The following is a 23,143-nucleotide window of genomic DNA, read 5'->3' as shown; positions in this document are numbered from 1 at the left end:
CGATGACAACTCGAGGGCGGGACGGGGGGCGGGCACCGAGTAAATTGTTACTTTGAATGTATATAATATGTGTATAATATAATATATATATATATATATATATATATAATGTTTATATATAAATGTGTTGTATTTGTTGTTGTTGTATATATAAACAATTAAATTTAATGTACATTTAATTTAACTTTGTTCGCAATTCGTATAAATCGTTATTTGTTTTAGTTTTACGTATAATTAGTTGCCATTCGTGAGAGATATACTAGTCCATATCTTTATATATCATATATACTCTATATAGTTGATATATTTATATATATAGTGTGTTCTATGCTTGACTTTGTGTTGCGTCGTTTTGTTTTCTTTAGTTATTGTTAACGAGGTAGTTGCTTGAGCTGCAGTTGATTTACTGTTACTTTCTCTCTCTCTTTCTCTTTCTCTCTTTGTTTTATTCTCCCCTTCTCTTGCTTCTTTTCTGAGGTAATCATCAAACATTTGCTTACATTTATAGTTGCTATACATATATATATATATATTTATAAAAAAAAAAATTATTGTATATAGTATAATTTTTAAATATATTCTCGCGATTTCTGCAATTTGTCGCAATTTGAGTTGCCACAGTTTTTCGTTTTCTTTATCTTTTTAGCTTGGTATTGCACAGTTTTTAAAAAAATCAAATTGAACTAAAATTATTGCCATTCTGCTGTTTGTTCAGTTTCGATTTAACCTTTGCTATTTACGCTTAATTATTGCATTAATTTGCTCCAAAAATGATATGCACTATGTTGATATAGGTCTTTTCTATATAGTTTTTTGCTTGACAAATAAACGTACATACAAATTATATATATGTTATGTATATATAAGAAAACAAAAAAAACCACAAACATTCATACACATACACATTTTATATGTACATTGCACTTTTTTGCTATTAATTCACTGTGTCCGTTATTTGGGGGTTGTTCTAAATTTAGCACAGTTTTAGTACACAATATTTGCTATTCGTTCACTGTGTTTCTTTTCAGTTGTCCTCAATTTAGCACAGGTTTTAGTACACACTTTTCTTTGGGGATGTTTTAAATTTAGCACAGTTTTAGTACACACGTTTTGCCAATAATTTACTGTGTTTTCCTTTGGAGTTGTTCTAAATTTAGCACAGTTTTAGTACAAACTTTTTGCTATTAATTCACTGTGTTTCCTTGGGGTTGTTCTAAATTCAGCACAGTTTTTAGTACACTCATTAATAGTATTGCTGTTGTACTTAATATCGTATTTACTTGAGAACATATGAGACTCAACTCAATTCAAACAATTGTTTGCACTTTAAAGATATGTTCTAAATTTAGTACTGCTTCAACAAATACTTGATGTTGTCTAAGCTTCTTTTCGTTTGTTAAACATATTAAATTTAGAATACATATGTGCTGTTCTATGTAGTAAAATTCCCTGTTATTTAAACTTTTTGTTTTGCGACTGTACTAAATATATTTAGTGCATGTACTAAATGTGCTGCTTAAACTAAAAACTGAAACATTGATGCCTTTAATGTATTTATTTTTTGTTTTTTTTTTTTGCTAACTTGCTGGCACATTTAACACATATACTTGTGAGGGGAAAAGGGGGGGAAGAGTTGGGAATACTTAGGGTTAAGGGGGAAGATGATTGTTTAGTTTAAAAACTATTCGATAAATATTTGTGTATGCAATACATACGCATTATTCATTAGTTAGTAGTAAGGTTTTTTTTTTTGTTTTGTGTATAATTAATATAATTCGAATCGCCCCCGGTGCTTTGTGCCGAAATATTCAATTCAATTTAAATTTTGAGCCGTCTTTGGGCATTGTAATTGTTGCTTCTCTCTCTCGAATGATGTTGGTTATGATTTTGATATTGATATTGCTGATGATGCTGCTCATGATGTTGTTGTTGCTGCTGTTGTTGGTATTGGTATTGACGCTTCGTTGTTGACCAGCTTGCTGCTGCAATATGGAAAGAGAAAGAAAGAAAGAGAGAGAAAGAGAGAGAGAAAGATTAATGCAAATGTTTTGCCAGTAATTATCAAACATTGCCCACAGATGCCCGCTAATTAGTCAATGTCCAAAATTGGGAGGGGAGAATTGTCGTTGTCGAATTCAGAGTCCGAATCCGAATCAGAATCAGTTTTAAAATCAGAGTCGTTGTCTCGGTCTCAGTCTCTGTCTTTGTCGCTGTCTCCGTTGCTGTCGCTGTTTCTCAGAGTCTCAGATCGAAGTTCTCACTCTGAGTGTTCTCAACGCAGCTGGCACAAGGCGAATGTAAAAATCTCGTTGTACACAAAAGAAATACAATAAATAAATCTTTAATCCAATTATAGCTCATTATGCTCTATGCACACACACACACACACACACATAGAGTGTACATATGTATGTGTGTGTGTGTGCTAGAATTATTAGCTTAGGTTAAGGCAAACGCCATAATCTGATATCTATAAGATGTCTTTCTTCTACAGTTTCAGCGTAATTCTTATAATTCCTATAATTCTCATCTGCTCACTGTTGCTGTTGTTGTTGTTGCTGTTGCTGCTGTTGCTGATGGCCCACAATCTAAGCACTACAACAGCAACAACCAATGAACCAACAACAACAACCAGCAAAGGCGATACGCCTTTTTTTCATTTTCAATTCGTTTTTGTCTAATTTTGGTTATCCGCGTCTTCGGTGGCTCTGCTTTGCCCTGCATCTGTGTGTCGTATGTGTGCCATGCTTTACACTGCACGAAATAGTTTAGTGAGTGTGTGTGTACTGTAATTATTGTTAATAAGGATCAATGCAATAAAAGTCACAGGCTATTATAACAGATATAATTGGAATGTATAACGTCTTAAACTGGGATACATACAAGTTGTATATGACAGTTATCACAGTGTTGTATAACAGTCGAATATCAGTGTACTGTAGTATCTGGCAGTCTTATTTTAGAATTTCAAACGAATATACAAAATATTCAAATAAATTTTAATAGTTATCAGTTTATCTGTTATTCTCCAATAATAATTAAACCAAACAATTGAATAAAGCAACCTACGAAGCTGCAAAGCGAATTACAAAATAACGTATAACAGTTATTAATAATATGTATAACAGTGACTTGATAGCCATATATAAAAGTTATATAAGTGGTTTCTCGCAGTCGCTTTATAATGCAGTGTATAACAGTCGTATAAAGATCAATAATATTGCATGAGATTTCAGAATATTTGGAGTAATGTATAACAAGTAAGAAAGCTACAGTCAAGTGTACTCGACTGTGAGATACCCGCTACCCATTTTGAATAAAAGAAATATATTTTGCGGTATTTTCTCAAAATATACCAAATATACTGCAAAAATACTAAAAATATACCGAATGGTATATTTGGTATATCGACATAGTACCGTATTCAAAATATACCATAGACAGCACAATATACCAGATTGTCAGCCAAAGCAACTAAGACCCCTAGTAAGTAGGCGTTTTTGCCCATACAAAAGTATTTCTTTAATAACTTCGACAATTTTTATCTGATCGCAACCAAAATTTCAGAAATCATAAATACTATAGTTATTATTGTATATACCAAAATTCGCAACTCTAGCTTTAAAATTACGCTTGTTATTCGATTTTTTTGAATTGCGGGGGCGGAAGTGGGCGTGGCAAAAATTTGAAACAAACTTGATCTGCGTGCAAACATAACAAATGCTGTCGAAAAAAAATTTCAGCTCTATCTCTTATAGTCTCTGAGATCCAGTGTTTCATACGGACAGACGGACAGACGGACAGACACACAGACGGACAGACGGACATGGCTATATCGTCTCGGCTGTTGACGCTGATCAAGAATATATATACTTTATAGGGTCGGAGATGCCTCCTTCTACCTGTTACATACATTTCCTGCCGGCACAAAGTTATAATACCCTTCTACCCTATGGGTAGCGGGTATAAAAATTAAAATTGGCACGTATAACAGTCGTATATAACAGTATAATAGTCGTATATAACAGCTATCGAAGTGGTATTATGTAGTCTAATTTGCAATTGCAATATATAATAGTTATAACAGTAACAGATAAGTATAACAGTTTGGACATATAACAGTGACATAATAATCCTATATAACAGATATAACAGTGGTGTCGTTGAATCGTATTTCCATGCAAATTGTGAATGATAAATAATATTGCATATCACAGTTATGCCAGTTTTTCTGTTATACTCCCATGAATAATTACACCAAACTCATTCCTAATTTATATAGAGTTAAAGAAGACCTCATCATGCAGAATACACTGCCAGAAAATAGGGATGAGATGTATAACAGCTTCTTAATACTGTTATATATGTCATCCCCAATTTCTTGCAGTGTACTCTATATTACTCAACTCTTAACTATCATAGTAGAAGCAAGGGTTTCAGTTTCGCTATTGAACGACTGTCGCATGCGCTGTACAGTGAACACTTGTTAAGGCGACTGCTCTCAACTGATGTGCATGAGTTGGTCTGCTGTAGCGCACAGCAGACGCTGAGTGACAAGCACGCCACGCTTCAATGCAGTCCGGTCAGCGGCATCAACGTGATCAACGTGGATCAACGTGAGCGTGATCATCAATGTGGATGATCTTTTTGTCATTGTGGCGTGTGAAATTATGAAATTATTGAATGTGCTCTCGTTCTCTCTTTGTCTCTCTCTCTCTACTCTACTTTTCTATTGTTATAATACACATAATATCGTTGAAATTCTTGGAATTATATCGAAATCTGTTGCCAACTTCAAGTTTTCTAATTTGACTTGAAAAATTTGAGTTTTTTTGGCTGCTTTTCGTGTTACATTTCGCGTCTTGTAGCCCTGGGGTCGCTCCCCATTTGTACGCAGCAGCAGCAGCTGTTGTTGTTGTTGTTGCTGTTGTTGTCGCTGCTTCATTTAATCTGCAGCGCATCAGCAATTAGCGGAAACTCGTCATAAAAAACAAGCAGCGCACAGCACAAAATCGGATAAAGCGCCGACAGCAACAACAACTACAAAACTTTAGCCTAAACTTTTTTTTTGTTTTTTTTTGTAAATTTTTATTTTTTTTTATTTATTTTCAACTCGTTTCGCTCGCCTCTCGGCTCTAAGATTTATTTCGCTTTACTTCGGTGTTGCTGCTGCTGTTGTTGTTGTTGTTGTTGTTGTTTTTCTTGTGATTGTGAGACAAAAATTTCTGTTGAATTGGAATTAGGACACACATGAAATAATAACAACAAAACAAGCCAAATGTAGCAACAATTTCTGGGCAGCAACAACAACAGCAACAGCAACAACATTAAATGTTCGCTGTGGCGCAGCTGTGCGCCATTTGACGCTCCTTCTTGCCAACACACACACACACACATTTTTTTAATAGCCATACATACCTACATACATACATATATGTATATATATTTATATTGTATGTACAAAGCCGCAAAGCCTTGCAGCCTGTATGCTTATTTTATTTATGTTTTGCTGCTCTTCTTCGTTATGCTTCACGAAGAAGCAAAGCAAAGCGGCCAAGTTCGTTGCCTAAGTCTTTTGTTTCAGACAGTCCACGATTGGATTTGCATTTTTGTGGGTGGCAAATTAATTAATAACAATTTCAAATACACACACACAGCTGCGTGCTTACGTAATGCAATAAAGTCCATGCTGAGAGTGCAGTTGGTTTTTCTTTTTTTTTTCTCTCTTATTTTTTTTGGGGTATGTTTCGGGACACGCCCAAAACAAATTATACTTGATTCTCGGTCGGTGCGAGATCAATGGCTCGCTGCTTGCTGCTTGTAATTAGCGTTGTGATTGATCCCAACATTTGGCATTGCAATGCACAGAGATGATTATGATTCTATTAAATGGTCAAGCGGGGGTAATAGCTTTAGCTTTAGCTTTACCTCGGAATTACTTAGACATCATAAGCTGATTCATCGTTTGAAACAATTGCAGAAATTTGGATTTTATTCTATTGAATTCGATTAACTCAATTCATTGAGAATATTCTAGCAACATTCAAGAGCATCCTAGAATAAATGTATTGTCTTCTTTTTTAGCATTCCTATTAAGTAACAAATTTATTCTACATTCTAGATTCTAGATTTTTCTAGAATACTATTTCATAATATGCATAAGATTTGATTCATTCGCAAAAATTGTTTTTAGCTTGAAAATATTGCGCGGATTAAATCCTGAAATCAATCCAAGTATTAGGATTTTAGCATTTAGTATATAAACATACTAAGAACATTGAAATTTCTCTTTCAATGTAAATATTAGTATTTTAGTATTTAGTTTAAACACGTACTATATACTAAACATACTAAATAAACTTACTTTTTAGTATATACTCATACTATTACTAAAACCTGTATTAGGATTTTAGCATTTAGTATATAAACATACTAAGAACATTGAAATTTCTCTTTCAATGTAAATATTAGTATTTTAGTATTTAGTATAAACACGTACTATATACTAAATATACTAAGTAAACATAATTTTTAGTATATACTCATACTATTACTAAAACCTGTATGCTAAGCCTGAAAGTCTCTATTTAAACGACTAATTTAAGTATTAGTATTTCAGTATTTTATTATTTAGTATATACACATACTATTATAAGTAGATGTATATGTAATATTGGTATTTTAGTATTGTATTATTTAGTGTTTAGTATATACATATAATATTTTAAGTGGATATCAATTTTTAGCAAAGGGACTGAATGCCACTATTTGAGTTAAATATTAGTATTTGAATATTTAGTATATAAATATACTATTTCATGAATATGCCAATCTTTAGCAATGAGTTAAATAGCTTTGGAATTAAGTTTGAAAAATTGTTATCTATATATTTATCTGGTCAAATTGCATATAATATTCTATAAAGTATTTTATAATCCAATTCCTAAGTGCGTCGGCTATAACTGTACAATATAATGATGCAACTCAGTTTGGTAATTTTATGTCGAAGAGATTTTGCAGGAATCGCAAATCGCACATAAAAGATTCGTATGCTTAAAACAGAAATTATTTTGCAATCGCAGTCACAATTAGGGAAGACACAAAAGAGGAATAAGAACAGTGATTGTGCACAGAGAGAATGAGGGAGAATGTCTAAGGGAGAAAGAGCGAGAGAGAGAGAGGGAAAAGGAGAAGACGAGGAGACACAACTTGAACAGGCGTTGGCAGATGCTCAAGATACAAAACTCAAGATGATGTTGTTGCTGCTGCTGTTGCTGTGCGATGATGACGATGATGATGATGATGCAGCATGGCGGCGGTTGTTATAGCTCTTACGCTTACTGCTTACTGCTTTTGCTCTCGGTTCCATTCGAAAAACGAAAGAAACAAAAAAAAATAAAGGGAATAAAAACAAATCACAAATATCTAACGCTATTTTCGGGGGTTGGAATTTTTCTAAGCGCGGCAAACAGCAGCGAGAGATTTTCTCAAAAAGCCAACCTCAAAATAAAAGGCTAAGACTCTGTGTCTTTGTGTGTGTGTGTATCTGTGTGTGTTTAATAGACAACACAATATAAGCATCAGGATGCTGTCAAATGCTTGGTAATTAAAATACACACACACACACACAAAAAAGAAACAGCTGAAAGCGTTGAGGAAAATTAACAGTTTTCATTGGAAAATCTAGGCTAAAAGGTTGACAGTTGTTTTTTTTTTGTTGTATTTTTGGAGTTGTGGGAGGGTTTGCAATACTTTTGCCAGCTCATTTGATTGAGTTTTTGTGTTCGATGTCAGTCGCAATTTGAACATGTTTTTTATTATTATAACTCTCCTTCTATTTTTTTTTGGACTAACTAATTTGCGCGTAATGTGTGCGGCAACATGGGTTAATCAGAGCTGTCAAGCAGCTTGGAGCCCCGAAAAATGTTGCCCGAAAAATGTTTCCACACGAAAAATTACAAGTATTTTTAGAAAAGAGAAAAATTAGTGAGCAAAAAGGAGACTGAAGCTGAGGCTGAGGCTGAGAAAGCACAGTTAGGTTTGTGGCTGGAAAAGGAAGCAAAAGGGGGAGGTTTTGGCCCTGCCCCAAGGAAACAAACAAAGGAATCAGAATGCGAATGCGAAAGAGTAATGAGTAAAGGAGTGAAGGAGGAAACTAAGCACTGACAAAACGCTGATCAATTGAGGCAACTGGGGCAACTGCGATCCTTTCCTGGCATTCATCATATAAAAAAAAAGAACTGCCAAAAACATGAGCAAACACAGAAGAAGGAATGAGAGAGAGAGAGCACAGAGGAAGAGAGGAAGGAAAAGAAGAAGCAAACAGATGAGGCGACTGTTCTATGAGAATGTATGCCACAGATATTTGCACACACCTATAGCTGCACATATATTATATAGTATATATAAAGCCAGAGCTACAACTACAAATACAAATACAACAGCAGCTATAGATACAGATACAGATACAGATACAAAAAGCAAGCAAAAGACAAAGCCTGAGCCCCGAAAATTCTCAAGTTTGCTTTAGTCTCGACCACTGTCTCCTCTTCATCTCTCTCTCTATTCCTTTTCTTCCTCTTTGCTGTGAGTTTCTCTCCTTGTGTGTGTTTTTTTGGGCAGTCGAAAAAGGAGCAGCAGATACATGATATAGTCAGAGTGTGGTATATAAAGAGGCAGCAACAACTATGAATCATGGTTAATGTTTTTGTTGTTGCCACACACAAGAGAGAGAGCAGAGAGAGAGGGAGGGAGATAGAGAGAGAGAGGGAGAGAGAGACAAATGATCGTAGCAGCAGCTTGAAAAAGGCAGCAAGGATTACGCACACCGCAAAGAGAGCAATGTGTGTGTGTGTCTACTGTCTTTAAGGTATCTACAAGATACACACACACACACGGAGTAAGCAAACAATACAAAGGTACACAATTTCTACCTGGGCAGCGACGTCGTCGTCGTCGATCGAAATCTCTGCCTTGCCGAAAAATTAAAATTACAGATGGTTGTTGTTGTTGCTAGTGCTGTCGTTGTTGTTGCTGTTGTTGTTGTTGCTGGATGAGCATATGTACAGGAAACCAGTTTTATGTTCAACAAACAAACCGCGTAAGAAAAACGCACAGCGAGAACAAACGCGGCAGCAACAGCAACAGCAACAACAACATTCAGCCAAAGGGCAGAAGCAGCGTCAGCAGCAAGTAGAAATTCACAGATACAGCTACACTGCACGAAAACTATAAGCTAAAGCAGCTAACTAAATTGCAAACAGATACAGCTTGAACAAAGGTTTAAGAAAAGTGCACTATCAAAGCATAGATTACAAATAAATTTAACCAACATGTAATTTCTAGCAAATCAAGCAAATTTTGTTTAGAGTACGAAGTTGAATCTTGAACTCTCCATCGAAATATAATAACTTATGTTAATTGTTCATTAATGAATTTAATCAGCGCCCATCACCAACATTTACATTGAAAGGCAGTTTTTTATTAACATAAATGCAAGTAAAAAACTACGATTGAGTGTGCTCGACTGTGAGATACCCGCTATCCATTGTGAGTAAAGGCAAATAGTGCGGTATTTATTTGAAAATAAACCAAATATACCGCGAAAATACTTAAAATATACCGAAGACTATTACAACAAACTAATGCGGTATTTATTTGAAAATAAACCAAATATACCGCGAAAATACTGAAAATATACCGAAGACTAGTAAAGCAAAATAGTGCGGTATTTATTTGAAAATAAACCAAATATACCGCGAAAATACTGAAAATATACCAAAGACTATTAAAGCAAACTAGTGCGGTATTTATTTGAAAATAAACCAAATATACCGCGAAAATACTGAAAATATACCGAAGACTAGTAAAGCAAAATAGTGCGGTATTTATTTGAAAATAAACCAAATATACCGCGAAAATACTGAAAATATACCGAAGACTATTACAACAAACTAATGCGGTATTTATTTGAAAATAAACCAAATAGACTGCGAAAATACTGAAAATATACCGAAGACTGTTAAAGCAAACTAGTGCGGTATTTATTTGAAAATAAACCAAATATACCGCGAAAATACTGAAAATATACCGAAGACTATTAAAACAAACTAGTGCGGTATTTATTTGAAAATAAACCAAATATACCGCGAAATTACTGAAAATATACCAAAGACTATTTCAACAAACTAGTGCGGTATTTATTTGAAAATAAACCAAATATACCGCGAAAATACTGAAAATATACCGAAGACTATTAAAACAAACTAATGCGGTATTAATTTTATAATATACCAAATTGACATACAACAAAAATACTACAAATATATCGAATCCTATTTTAGGTATCTTGATGCGCTTTCAAAATATACCAAAGATTGCTAAATATACCAAAGCAACAAAGATCTATAGTAAGAAGGAATCAAAAGAATTTCTTTAATAACTTCAATCACTTTTATGTGATCGCAACTAAAATATTCAGGAACTATGAAGACTATAGGTAAAAAAAACTTCAAAATTACGTTTGGTATTCAATTTTTATCGATTTGCGATCGAAGAACAATGAGTAAAGCGAAGCGTTCACTTAAAAGTTCTAGGTTGTTTCATTGATTATTAGAAGCTAGGACAAATGAGTTACTAATAATATATAGCTAGCTGTTAAGAAAGCAATAAAAGATCGTTTAGTTAAGCTAAACTAATTGCTTTACAGAACTAAATTGATTTGAAGCAGTTTTTTGGCATTTCATAACTAAATTCTTTGTAAAATTTAAGAAACATTTTCATCTTTTGTCTTGTGACTTCTTTAGCTGCCTGTTAGTGATCGCTAGAAACTTTCTCGCAGTGTACAAACGACAAAGACAACAACGACAAAGACGTTGTGTGTGTGTTATGATGACATAGCCAAAGCCAAAGCCAAGAGAAGACAACAACGACGACGCGGCTGTTGCTGTGGCTTCGACTGTTGCTGTTGCTGCTGCTGTTGCTGCCTCTGCCACCGTTGTTGCTGCTGCTGCTGCGTCGTCGTTGGCTTGGGCTCTGCGCATGCGCGCAACTTCAACGTCTTTTTTCGGTTTTTAGTTTTCAGTTTTCAGTTTTGGGTTTTTTTTTTTTCTCTCTTCTTCTGTTTTTTTTGGTTGTTTGCGTTTGCGTATCTTTGAGATACACTCGCTGCGACGGCTGCCGCTTGCTGTGGCGCGCACTTTTCGTTCGTTTCATGTACAATTTCGTTTGGCTCTTCTACTTTGTCTTTGTCTTTGTCTTTGTGTATATCTCTTCTTTTTCCATTTTTTGGCTATTTACTGCTGTTCCTTCACACACACACACACACACATGGACCAGGGGGAGAACATGTGTGCGTGTTATGTTGCTCGTTGCTTTTGCCATTTGCCAGATACATCTACAAGATACTTTGTTGTTGCTAATGATTTGTTATAGTTGTTATTGTTGTTGCTCTGACATTTCTAGTTGCAGCCACAAAAATGTATATCAAGCTGTGTTCCTTAAAGATACCAAAGTATATCAGACACTATACAATAGTATCTCCTTACTGATGCTCAAAGTACAATGAAAGCCTACAAAAGTATCTCAAGCTGTGCTCCTTACAGTTACGAAAGAATCTCAAGCTTGCAACCCTCAATCAGCTGCCAAAAGTATCTCAAGTCGCGCACAGCTTTATAATTCAAATCTACAAAAGTATCTCATCAAAATCGTCTTCAATCAGCTGTCCAAAGTATCTCAAGCTCGCAACTATCGAAAATGCATTGTGAATATTACAAAAGTATCTCACTAACTTGTCTTCAATCAGCTGCCCAAAAGTATCTTAAACTCTTTATAATGGAAAACCCATAAGAATAACTCTCCAACTTGTCTTCAATCAGCTGCTTAAAGTATCTTAAGTAAAACTCACAAAAGTTTTTGACTAAATCGTCTTCAGTCAGCTGCTCAATGTATCTCAAGATCGCAAGTATGAAAGCCGATTTTAAAGGTTTATATTAACCTTTAAAAGTATCTCACTAATCGGTCTTCAATCAGCTGCATAAAGTATTTCAAACCTATCAAAAGTATCTCACCAAAATCGCTTTCAATCAGCTGCCCCAAAAGTATCTCAATCATGTGCCAAACTGTGCCAACAGCTTGTGTATGAATATCCTCCAAAAAAAAAACCGAAAGAAGAAATATGGATTGTGTTCTATGCGCTAAAGCAAAGCAAAAAACGGAACCGAAACAGAACTTGCTATTGCTCTGCGCTTATGTACAATACACACACACACACACACACACACACATGCATAGGCATAAGCATACATGTGTGTGTGTGTGTACGTGTCTTTGTGTGTGCGTCTCGTTGTCTTTTCTCTTTGCGTTTGCGTTGCTAAAATTCGCCTTCATTTTGCGGCCTCTCAACAACAAAAAGACAGCCAACGAAATATATTTAAACACACGCACGTAATTTCACTGGAACTAGCAACAACAACAGCGACAGCGAACAATTTGAAGCATATAAATTTCAACAAAAATAATTAACAAAATTAACGAGAAATCAACGCACGATTGCAATAGTCAAAAGCCAAGAAAACGAACTCCAAATGCGCTTTGCTTTTTTTTTTTTAACTTCCAACGAGATCAAATTACAACAAGTAAGAAATCTACAGTCGAGTGTACTCGACTGTGAGATACCCGCAACCCAAAGCAACTAAGACCCCTAGAAAGTAGGCGTTTTTGCCTATACAAAACTATTTCTTTAATAACATCCACAATTTTTATCTGATCGCAACCAGATTTTCAGGAATCATAACTACTATAGTAATTATTGTGTATACCGAAATTCACAACTCTAGCTTTAAAATTATTCGATTTTTTTGATTTGCAGGGTCGGGAGGGGGCGTGGCAAAAATTTGAAACAAACTTGATCTGCGTGCAAACATAACAAATGCTGTCGAAAAAAAATTATAGCTCTATCTCTTATAGTCTCTGAGATCTAGGTGTTCATACGGACGGACGGACAGACGGACAGACGAACATGGCTATATCGTCTCGGCTGTTGACGCTGATCAAGAATATATATACTTTATAGGGTCGGAGATGCCTCCTTCTACCTGTTACATACATTTCCTGCCGGCACAAAGTTATAATACCCTACTATCCTATGGGTAGCGGGTATAAAAAAGAAGCCAACCAAAATTCTGCTGAATTCGCAAAGACTCTCTAGAGAGAGTAGAGTAAGAGTATTTTGTGGCACTAATTATGTTGTAACTACAAGAAGAAAAGAAAAACAAAAGAACCGTTAACTGTAAAAAATACAAATAATATAAAATACAAAAAAACGTAAATGAATGAAAATAAAAAGTTGTTGTTTTTGGTTTGAAACATTTTCAATAATTTATTAATGTCGTGTTTCCCTGCTATGTTTTTCGCTTTTTTTTTGCATGTCTTTGTTTTGTTGTTTTTTTTTTTGTTTGTATTGTGGATGGTTTAGTTATGGTCTAGAAATATATCGCTAAATATATATATAGTTAAAAAATTTGTTGCGCTAGTTTACACAAAAAAATAATCAGCAATAAAAATTAGGCATAATTCTTGTTGTCCATTTTGTGTGTGTGTGTGTGTGTTTTTTTTTTGTTTCTAGAACTATTCATAAATCTATATCTTTCGTTTAACAATTTGAAGTAAATCATAAAAAACATAAAGCTAATGGCGAATTATTACGATCGGGATTTTTTTTCTCTTCTCTTCTTCTCTTTTGCTTTTTGATTTGAGTATTTCGAAAGTGTGTAAATTGTAAATTAATATATGTATATAAATTTTTTATGACATATTCAAATATATTTAAAAAAAAAAATAATAATGTGTGTTTTTGTGTAAAAGAAAACTAAAATTAAGTAAATACAATAAAGGTGTGTTTTTTATTTTTGTTTTGTTGTTTTGTATAAATTAAATTAAAATTATATTCGCATGTGTATCTATATATATAATTGATTCGATTACATATAGAAATACACATGCTAAAAAAAATAATATATATATATATTTATGTATGTTTAGTTGTGTTTGTATAAATTATCCCTGATTTCTTGCGTTTGTTTTTCTTTTGTGTGTTTGGACAATTTGGCGTTTTGTAGGCTATAGTTACTATATATAATCAACTATATATCAATTGGCATTGCGTTGCTGTTTTTTTTTTTTTAATTTTTGTTTTAATTATTTATATGGCATTTGTTAACATTGATTACAACAACAAACAACAAATAATTATAGGTAAAAATTACAAAAAGAATTAAAACAAAAATCAACTAAAATGTGCTATTTTGTTTTATTCTTTTCTTGAAATCGTTTTTCTTGATTCATTTTCCCTGATCGTGTCTCTATATATATATATTTATGTATATTGTGTATATGTGTGTGTGTGTTTGTATGTATGTGTATTTTAAGCGTTTTCTTTTATCATTTATCATATTTTGTCATCGTCTTGAGCTTGAGGTATGCGCGGCTCTTACAAAAAAAATTACAATTACGAAAAAAAAACAAATAAAAATAGTAAAAAAAAAAATTTGGGATTACAAATAATACATTATAATTAGAATAATTACAAAATACAAAATACAAATACAATTAGAATTAAATTACATTTAATTTAAATTAAATTTGCTGCTACAACAATTAGGAATTTCTCGAACAACCAAAATTCGTGTTGTTTTGTTTTGTTTTTTTTTTATGGCAAAATGTTTTGTTTGAGTTTTTTTTTGTTTTTAATTACAGCTGTGCTGAGTGGGCGTGTCTTCAAAGGCGGCGCGCTTTGGCACAACATAAAAAATCTACAATTATTAATTATAACACATAATTTCTACGTAAAACAACCAAATTTATTGCAAGTGCCGCAATAAAAATGCGTTTTGTGTGGACCAACAACAAAATGAGTCAAAAAAAAAAAAAAAAAAAGGGAGCAAGATGCAAACTGAGGATCTTTGGGCCCTTTTTTTTTGTGGGAGGAATGGAGGAAAGTGGAATTGGAATGGAATTGCGTTGGCACAAAGCGTTGCGCCTTGGAAGACACGTACTGCAACCCTGATGAATGAGTAGCCCTGGCTACTACTCCCCGCCCCTTCCCCAAAATACAGATTTAATAAATGTCAATATCCTTTTCAATCATGTGAAATTCCTCAGTGAATTCCTCCTCATACTCGTGCTTAATCTCAACAAATTCGTTCTTGATCAACTGATGATCGCCCAGCAACAGTTGCTGCTGCTGTGGTTCGTCTTCTTCGAGCAGACTGTCATCGTCGGCAGCCACAGAGTCTTGTCGCTGCTTCAAGGCAGCCGCCTTCGCTTCGACCAAACGAAAAGCGGCCTTAATGCCGCCAATCGTTGTGCCCGCCACAAGACTTGAGGCTTGCGTTGCGGCCGCAGCCGCAGCAGCAGCGGCAACATTGGCGGCATTCGCTGCGGCTGCAGCGGCCGCTGCCTTTTTACCAACGACCCGTGGCCTCGTGTGCGTCTCGAGATGTTTGCGCAAGTGATCCTTGCGACAGAAACCCTTCTCGCAAATGTCGCACATGTGCTGCTTGAGACCCGTGTGAATCGCTTCGACGTGTCGCCGCAAATCGGTCTTGTGGTGGAATTGCTTCGGACAGAGTTCACACTTGTGCGGTTTGTCCTGGGTGCGATGGCGACCCAAATGCGTCGTGTAAACGTCTTCGCTTTGGAAACGCTTGCCGCACTTTTGACACCGAAACGGATACTCACCGGAATGAAAGCTCTTGTTGTGCTGCGTCAAATAGCAATTCTTTGTGAACTCCTTGTCGCACTCCAAGCACTTAATCCGACCCGATGGCAGCGTTGTCGAGTGCGGCGACGTTGAGCCCACGCTGCTGTAGCGACGTCGTTTGCTTGGCGGCGCCAACGACGACGACGACGATGATGATGATGATGAGGATGTTGCTGCTGCTGCAGCATGGCGACGTTTCTTTGGCAGCACAGCTGCAACTGTTGTGGTTGTCTGTTGTGGTTGTTGTTGTTGTTGTTGTTGCAGCTGCAATTCGAGTTGCTGCTGCTGCTGTTCGAGCTGTTGCTGCTCGAGTTGTTGCTGCTGCAGTTGGTATTGCTGCTCGAGTTCGTAGTCCTGTTGCTGCTGCTGTTGTTGTTGCGTAATCAGTGTGACCATATCCATTTCCAATGCGGGCGTTGCACGCGAACTGCTCACAGTGGGCGAGTAGGCGGTGGGCGTGGTTGCCGTTGCAAGCAACGTGAGTGTTGCTGTCGCCGGCGGCAACAATGCCTCCTGCTGAGCATGCAATGCCGTTGTCAGCGTGTGCACCGGCGGCAAATCGCCCTCTTGGGGAGATCGCTGAGCAGCCACCGAATACGGGGAGAGCGGAGCGTAAGGGGCAAACAACGAGGTGGGCATCAGTTGCAACAATTGGCCATCGCTGGTGTAAGCAGTGGTTGCTCCTGCTGCTGTTGCTGCTGCATCATTACCAATAATAGTGTGATAGCTCATTGTGGGCTCCAGCAATGGCGGCAGTTGCTGGTAGCATGGCAGCGTGTTGCTGCTGTTGCTGCTGGTGATGATGTTGTTGTTGTTGTTGTTGTTGCTGCTGCTGCTGATGTTGCTGCTGTTGCTGGTGATGCTGTTGTTGTTGTTGTTGATGCTGTTGTTGTTGCTGCTGCTGCTGATGGTGTTGCTGCTGTGCTGTTGCTGCTGGGGTGGTGGTGTGCTGCTGCTGCTGCTGATGTGCGTATGGTTGCTGGCCATACTGTGATTGCTGCTGTTGTCCAGCAGTTGTTGTTGCTGCTGCTGCTGGGGAGACAGTTGCGGTTGCTCCAGATAATGTTGCTGCTGCTGCTGTTGGACCGTTGCTGGTGGCAACTGCTGCTGCTGCTGCTGCGCTGGCAGCGGCATAGTGGTGCATCCCATGTCCATATTGGTGGTGTGCTGCTGCTGCTGCTGCGGCAGCTGCAGCTGCTGCTGCTGGATGGCCATGTGGATGCCCATGGGGATGCCCATGTGGGTGGTGGGCGTGGCCATGTGGATGTGGGGTGGCATGTGGATGGTGCCCATGGTGTGGGTGTGTGTGTGGGTGGCCATGTGGTGGTGGTGGTGGTGGGGGTGGTGCAAGTGGTTGCCCGTGGGCGTGAGCGGCATGGGCGTGGGCGTGGTGATGGGCGTGGGCGTGGTGAGCGGCGTGGGCGTGAGCGGCATGGGCGTGGGCGTGGTGGTAATAATTGGCTGCTGCGGCGGCGTGCTGATGATGCTGCTGCTGCACTGCAGCATATTGCTGTGCTGCTGTTGCATATCCAAAGCCAGCATGTTGTAATCCATTCCCATAGGCGGCAGCAGCGCTCCCATAGGCGGCGGCGGCAGCAGCGGCGTTGTGCGCGAGAAATCCATTGCTTGCTCCAACTGCAGCTGCTGCAGCGGCTGCTGATCCAGGTGGTGTTGCTGCTGTGGTTGCTGATGCAGCGGCTGCAGCAGCTGCTGCTGCGGCAGCGGCGGCAACAGCTGTTGGTGTTGGTGGTAAACCGGCTGGGGGCAAATAGTAAGGGGCGAGTTGCTGCTGCTGCTGCGCGTGCTGCTGCTGTTGCTGCTGTGATACGGCCGCGACAGCAGATATTGCTGCTGATCCACTAGCAAGTGCTGCTGCTGCAGCTGTTGCTCCTGGCGATGCTGCTGCGCCTCCAATTGCTGCAATTCCGCTTCCTCCTCCGCTTCCAGCTCCAATTGCTGCTGTTGTTGCTGCTGCGGATCCATGACCATTGCTGAGTTGTTGCTGTTGCTGTCCTCCATTTGTTCGCTCTTTATAGCTATGACTGTGACTTGTGTTGCTGGCGTTGTGGTTGTTGGTGTTGGGGTTGTTGTTCGGGTGTTGTTGGTTGTTGTTTTGTTCAGCAGGCCCCTCATTTGGGAGGACGGCATTTGTGTGATGTTGTTGTTGTTGTTGTTGATGTTGTTGATTGGGGCGGAGGGACCTGCTAGCCCGTTTGGGTGACCGTTCAAAACGGCTGTAGAAGAGTTGTTGTTGTTGTTGCTGCTGCTGCTATGATTGCTGCTGCTGCTGTTGTTGTTGTTGTTAGCGTGCTGTGGTGAAGCGTTTGTCGTCGATTGCACTTGTTGCATGCCATAGGCGTGATGATAATGATGCCCATTGCTCGCCGCATGATAACCATTGTTGTTTTGCACGAGCAACTGTTGCTGCTGCTGCTGTTGTGCTGCAATGGTGGGCGATGGCGATGCCGAATACTGCGACATGGCGGCGCCCACCTGCTGCACACCCGTCGCCAGACCAACCCCTCCTCCTCCTCCACCATAATCCGGCGGACTACGCGGCGGCTCCGGCGGCTGAACGACAGCAACCGGTTGCGACTCTTGAGCCGCTGTGGCTGCTGCCGTTGCCGCTGCTGCTGCTGCGGCCGCAGCTGCTGCGGCAGCCGCATTACCACGACGACTTGTCTTCGTCACCGGATCCCGTGATGGATGATGATGCGCCGAAATGGGCAATGTGGCCGGATCGGGTTGTCCGCTCGATTTCACCGCATTCTTGTGCAACGTCGTGTTGTAGTGACGCTTCAAATGGCCGGAGCTGGTGAACCACTTGTTGCAGGCGGTGCAATTGTAGGTCTTGGGGCGACGCGCCTCATTCGACTTCCAGGTGGCCGCCTTGGCGGTCAAACTGTTTGCCGGCAGCACCGAACTTGAGCTGGGCGGCTCAAAGCCGCGATACGGCGTTGCGACGCCGTTATCCGGCGCCGTTGTTGTGCTGGGAAACTCCGCCGGACTTGTGGCCACATCTCCGGCATTGGTGGGATCAAACGATTTGTCCACATAGTGCTGAGAGTCCGCATACTCGGACTTGATCATCGGATACTCCTGCTTGATGCTGCTCGCCTGATGGTACGGCGATTGCTTTGGCGAGTAGGCGACGCCGTACGGCGATTTTTCGATCAGTGGTTGCATGTACGGCGGCAATCCTTCGGTGCTCGACAGTTGCTGTGGTTGCGCCTGTTCCCAGCTGTGCAAGGCACGCTGTTGCATCGTTTGCATCGAGTGCAGAGGATCGGGCAATGCCAACGGCAATCCGGCAACCACAACATCGTGTTGTTGCTGCTGCTGTTGTTGCTGTTGCTGTTGCAACATCTGCTGGTGATAGACCATCTTTTGAGAGTCCAAATCGAGCAGATCACCGCTCGCGGTCACCGCTGCAGCCACCGCATGCGTGGGCGTTGGCATCTCCTCCTTGATGTACGGCGAACTGGCGTAACCGCTGCTGCCGTACGGCGATTCGCCGTGCACATTGGCAATGTGTTCCTGCAACTCGGACTCGTTGGTCGTCAGTATGCCGCATTTTTTGCACTGCAATTTGACGCCCGGCGAACTCGGCGCTGCGCTGCCCAACTGCAGATGCGACGACGTCGATGTTGGGCTGCTGCTGCTGACGACACGCGGCGACATCGCTGCCACGGCGGCCGCACTCGATGTGCTAACGGCGGCAACGGTTGCCGCTGTCGATTCATCGACGGCTGTCACAGCTGCCGCTGCGGCTGCCGATGAGGACAGCACTGAGGTTGGTTGTTGCAAGTACGGATGATAGCGCACACTTGCCACCTTGCTGTAATCGATGAAGGGGCTGTATTCGCTTTGATGTTGTTGCTGCTGCTGTTGCTGTTGTTGTTGCTGCTGCTGCTGTTGTTGTTGTTGTTGCTGATAGAATTGCTCGTAGCTGTTGATGTAGCTGTAGCTCTGTTGCTGTTGCTGTGGTTGTTGCATGTCGCCGCCATAGAGGCTGCCATAAAGTTGCTGCTGTTGTGGTTGCTGCTGCTGCTGCTGTTGCTGCTGTGTGTTGCTGGCGTACATGTGATGTGTGGCATATGGCTGGTGCGTTATGCCTGCAGCCTGTTGCTGCTGTTGCTGTTGTGCATCGGCAGACATGAGTCCTTGTTGCTGCTGCTGCTGTTGTTGCTGCTGCTGCTGTGTTGTTGGCTGTGGCGTGCCTGGTTGATTGTCACTGGAATCGGCTGCGGCGCTTATTGTGGCATTCGCATTTGGTGTTGCTGGCGCGCTGTTGCCGCCCGAGCCAGTGCCAGCTGCAACTGTTGCTGCTGCTGCCGCTGTTGTTGTTGTTGTGGTTGTTGCTGCTGCTGCTGATGACGCAGCTGTGCTTGCTGCTGCTGCTGCTGCAGCGGTTGCAGCATCAACTCCACCGCTGCCACCGCCGCTGTCAGTGGCGCTGCTGCTGCTGCTGCTGGAGGCGAGCGCCTCTGCCGCATGCAGTGGCGGCATTTCACTTTTTATGCTCGCCATAAAACGCTACATAAGTCGTCGACGTTGGCGTCTGCGTTGGCGTAGGCGTTAGCGTCGGCGTTGCGCTGCTGCTCATGTGGCCCGCTTTTTCACTTATGTTCTCTTCTCGTTCTCGTTGTTGTTGCAGTTCTGTTTCTTTTTTGTTGTTGTTTTGTTTTAGTTTGTTATTCGTTGGCTCTTGGGCCGGCTTCGTTATATTTTGTTTTGTTGTTGTTGTTGTATTGTATTTGGTTTTTGTTTGTTGTATTTGTACTGCAAATATATCAATTCATTTTTATTAATTTCAATTTCAACTTTTAGTTTTTTTTCTTAACACACACACATTTCAATATTTATTGTTTGTTTCTTTTTCATTTTTTTTTTTTTTTTGCATGCACTTTTCTTGCATTTATTGTTTTTGCATGCACTTGAAATTCTACTCTCTTAAATCAAAAGAGAGCGCAATAACAACGCAAGAGGAAAAAAAAAACAGAAAAAACAAATGCAATTGCTGTTGCTGTTGTTACTGTTACACTGTTTTATAGTTTTGTGTATGCTCTCTCTCCCACACACATTCACATTCACATGCACACAAGTTTGGATGAAAAAAAGTGAATTTGCAATTTACTATATAGCTGATTATGATCAATGTCTATCAATGTTTTTTTTTGGTTTTTCGTCTCATGCGATCGTCAACCGCGCCATGTTGTTTTTGTTGTTGTTGCTTTTGCTTTTGCTTACTTTGCTGCGCCTTTTGCTGCTTTGTGCAGTTTTCGTTTTGCTGTTGTTGTAATTTTTTGCTCTCGATGCTGCCGCTGATCTTCCGCTGCTGCTGTTGCTGCTTCTTCTTCTTCACCGAAACACAAAACAACTGAAGAATAATAACATAAAAAAAAATACCGAAGAACACTTTTGGACTCTTTCTTTTTGTATTTCGTGTTTGTGTTTTCAACTTTTGCTTTTGGCTTTGATTTCTTTCTTTTTGTTAATTTCGAATTTTGATTTTTTTTTTCTTTTTTTGTTTTGCCGGTAAGTTTTTTGTTTTACTCTTTGCTTAAATTTTTTTCGCTTTTATACTTCTTTTTTGGTTACCACGATCACTTTTGTCGATTAATTTTTGGGGGGTTTAAGAACAGAAAAAAAATATATTTTTATGTTTACGAACACAATAGAAAACAATACAAAACGCGTTAATTATACGTAAAACTTTAAAGTTTTTTCTCTTTCGCTTCTCGTTTTTTTTTTTGTTTTGATTTTTGTTTTAGTCCGAAAAATAGTTTTTATTTTTGCCGAAAATGTTGCCAAAAATTTGTTGTTTGCCGTATGTTTGGTTTTTGTTTGATGTCGTTTTTTTTTGTTGTTAGTTAAAGAAAATGAAACAAAAAAGGGCGCTAAAAGCTAAAATAGCCGCTCCACACTCCGTTCGCACGTCGCTTCGTCGCTTAATCGCTCTCGCTCGTGTCCTTCTTGCTGCTACGGCGTTCCAAATACAAATGACGGAACGCAATTGTGTTTCCAAATACAAATGACCGACGTGCATGCCGCAGCGGCATTCTGACAGCGGCAGCAGCAGCAGCCGCTGCCGCAGCAGCAGCAACAGCAGCGCCAGTGGCAGAGCGGGCAGCACACACACATACGCTTACGCACAGGCAGAAGCACACGCACACGCACACATGTGCGGGCATAGCACAGGCAAGAGCAGCGGCAGAGCGGCAGTGGTTGCTGCCAGCGTCGCTGTCGCTGCTATTGTGCTAATGTGTGTGTGTGAGTATTTGTGTTGTATATAGCGCAGGCAGCGTTTATGTGCTGTGTGCGTTTTTGTGTTTTCGCTGACGTCGCCGTCGTCGTCGTCGTCGTCGTTGCTGTCACTCTCGCCGCTGCTTTCAGCTGTCTCTTTCTATTACTGCATTTGTTTTTGGTTTGCGCTGTTTTTGCATTGTCTTTTTCTTTTCTTTTTTTTTTTTTTTTGCATTTGATTTGCTTTTGATTATTTATTTATTACGTCTTATATGTGTGTGCGTATATATGTATAAAAACGTAAACTTAAGAGAAACGAGCGTTCGATTTCAGCCTTATGAACTGATTTTTTGCCGGTCGGTCTACAAGTCGAGCTTGTTAGTGCCTAACTGTCGAAACTCGGCTTGTAGCATAGCTAGGAAAATGGGACAAATTGCTTTCGATTTGTCATAAAATTCTTTTTATTTATATAACGATGTTATGTAAGGGTTCGTTGTAATTAAGTGAAGAAACGCTGAAAAGGGGTTTCAAGTTAACATTTGTTTGGGGGAAGAGAGCGGCAGAAAAATATGAGTTCTTCTAGGCAACAACTTTCTTAGTAAGTTCTTTGTGACTTAAGTGAAATTGTTAAAAAGGGAAAACTTGACGCTTACAAAATGATTTAACGCATGAATTCGTTTTAATTCAATTAAGAAATTCTAAAGTCAAGTTTTTGTAGTTTACAAAACAAACCAAACATTGTGGATATTTCGTTTTTAATGGCAATGCTTTGATTCATGATTCGAACAGAGCAAAGTATAAAGCCAACAGCTGTTTCATTGTGAACGCTTTTGCATGATTAAGTAGGTTTGATTGGCTCGCATACGCATACGAATTTTTTTAGTTTGTTTTTTGGGCCACATTCTTGCTCTATTAGCCAGCTTGACTCAGATATTCCCAGACTCGATATCACAGGCCAAGAATCGCACGTTCGCCTCACACTACTAGCCTAGTTTTTAGTTAGTTATTCTCGTTGTTGTTGTTCCTCTTCATCGTTGGCGTTCTTTTGGTTTTGCTGTCATTTTTGTTGGTTGTTGTTTTTTGTTTAAGGGGCGTCGCTGGTCTCGTAAAACTTGTCAACGCTTTAAAATTAATAAA

At 39.5% G+C, this 23,143-nt stretch overlaps 1 protein-coding gene across 2 annotated transcripts; it reads right to left on the bottom strand.

Moving 5' to 3' along the window:
- Window positions 1–1,553: 1,553 nt before the first annotated feature.
- LOC132797400 (putative uncharacterized protein DDB_G0291608) lies at window positions 1,554–21,775 on the bottom strand. Of its 2 annotated transcripts, XM_060809164.1 has the most exons (3): window positions 21,011–21,775; window positions 15,739–20,542; window positions 1,554–1,982 (listed from the first exon to the last, which is right to left on the bottom strand). In XM_060809164.1, the coding sequence occupies exons 2-3, from the start codon at window positions 20,288–20,290 to the stop codon at window positions 1,819–1,821; spliced, it is 4,716 nt and encodes a 1,571-aa protein (XP_060665147.1). In that variant the 5' UTR covers window positions 20,291–20,542; window positions 21,011–21,775; the 3' UTR covers window positions 1,554–1,818. The 2 variants fall into 2 exon arrangements, with proteins under 2 accessions (XP_060665147.1, XP_060665146.1); XM_060809163.1 differs by lacking the exon at window positions 1,554–1,982 and having other exon boundaries at window positions 13,430–20,542.
- Window positions 21,776–23,143: the final 1,368 nt, after the last annotated feature.

This window comes from Drosophila nasuta, chromosome X, assembly GCF_023558535.2.
Source record: "Drosophila nasuta strain 15112-1781.00 chromosome X, ASM2355853v1, whole genome shotgun sequence".
Taxonomy (NCBI): domain Eukaryota; kingdom Metazoa; phylum Arthropoda; class Insecta; order Diptera; family Drosophilidae; genus Drosophila; species Drosophila nasuta.
The sequence above is the reverse complement of the archived record's forward strand: the minus strand, read 5'-3'. Positions and strand labels throughout refer to the sequence as shown.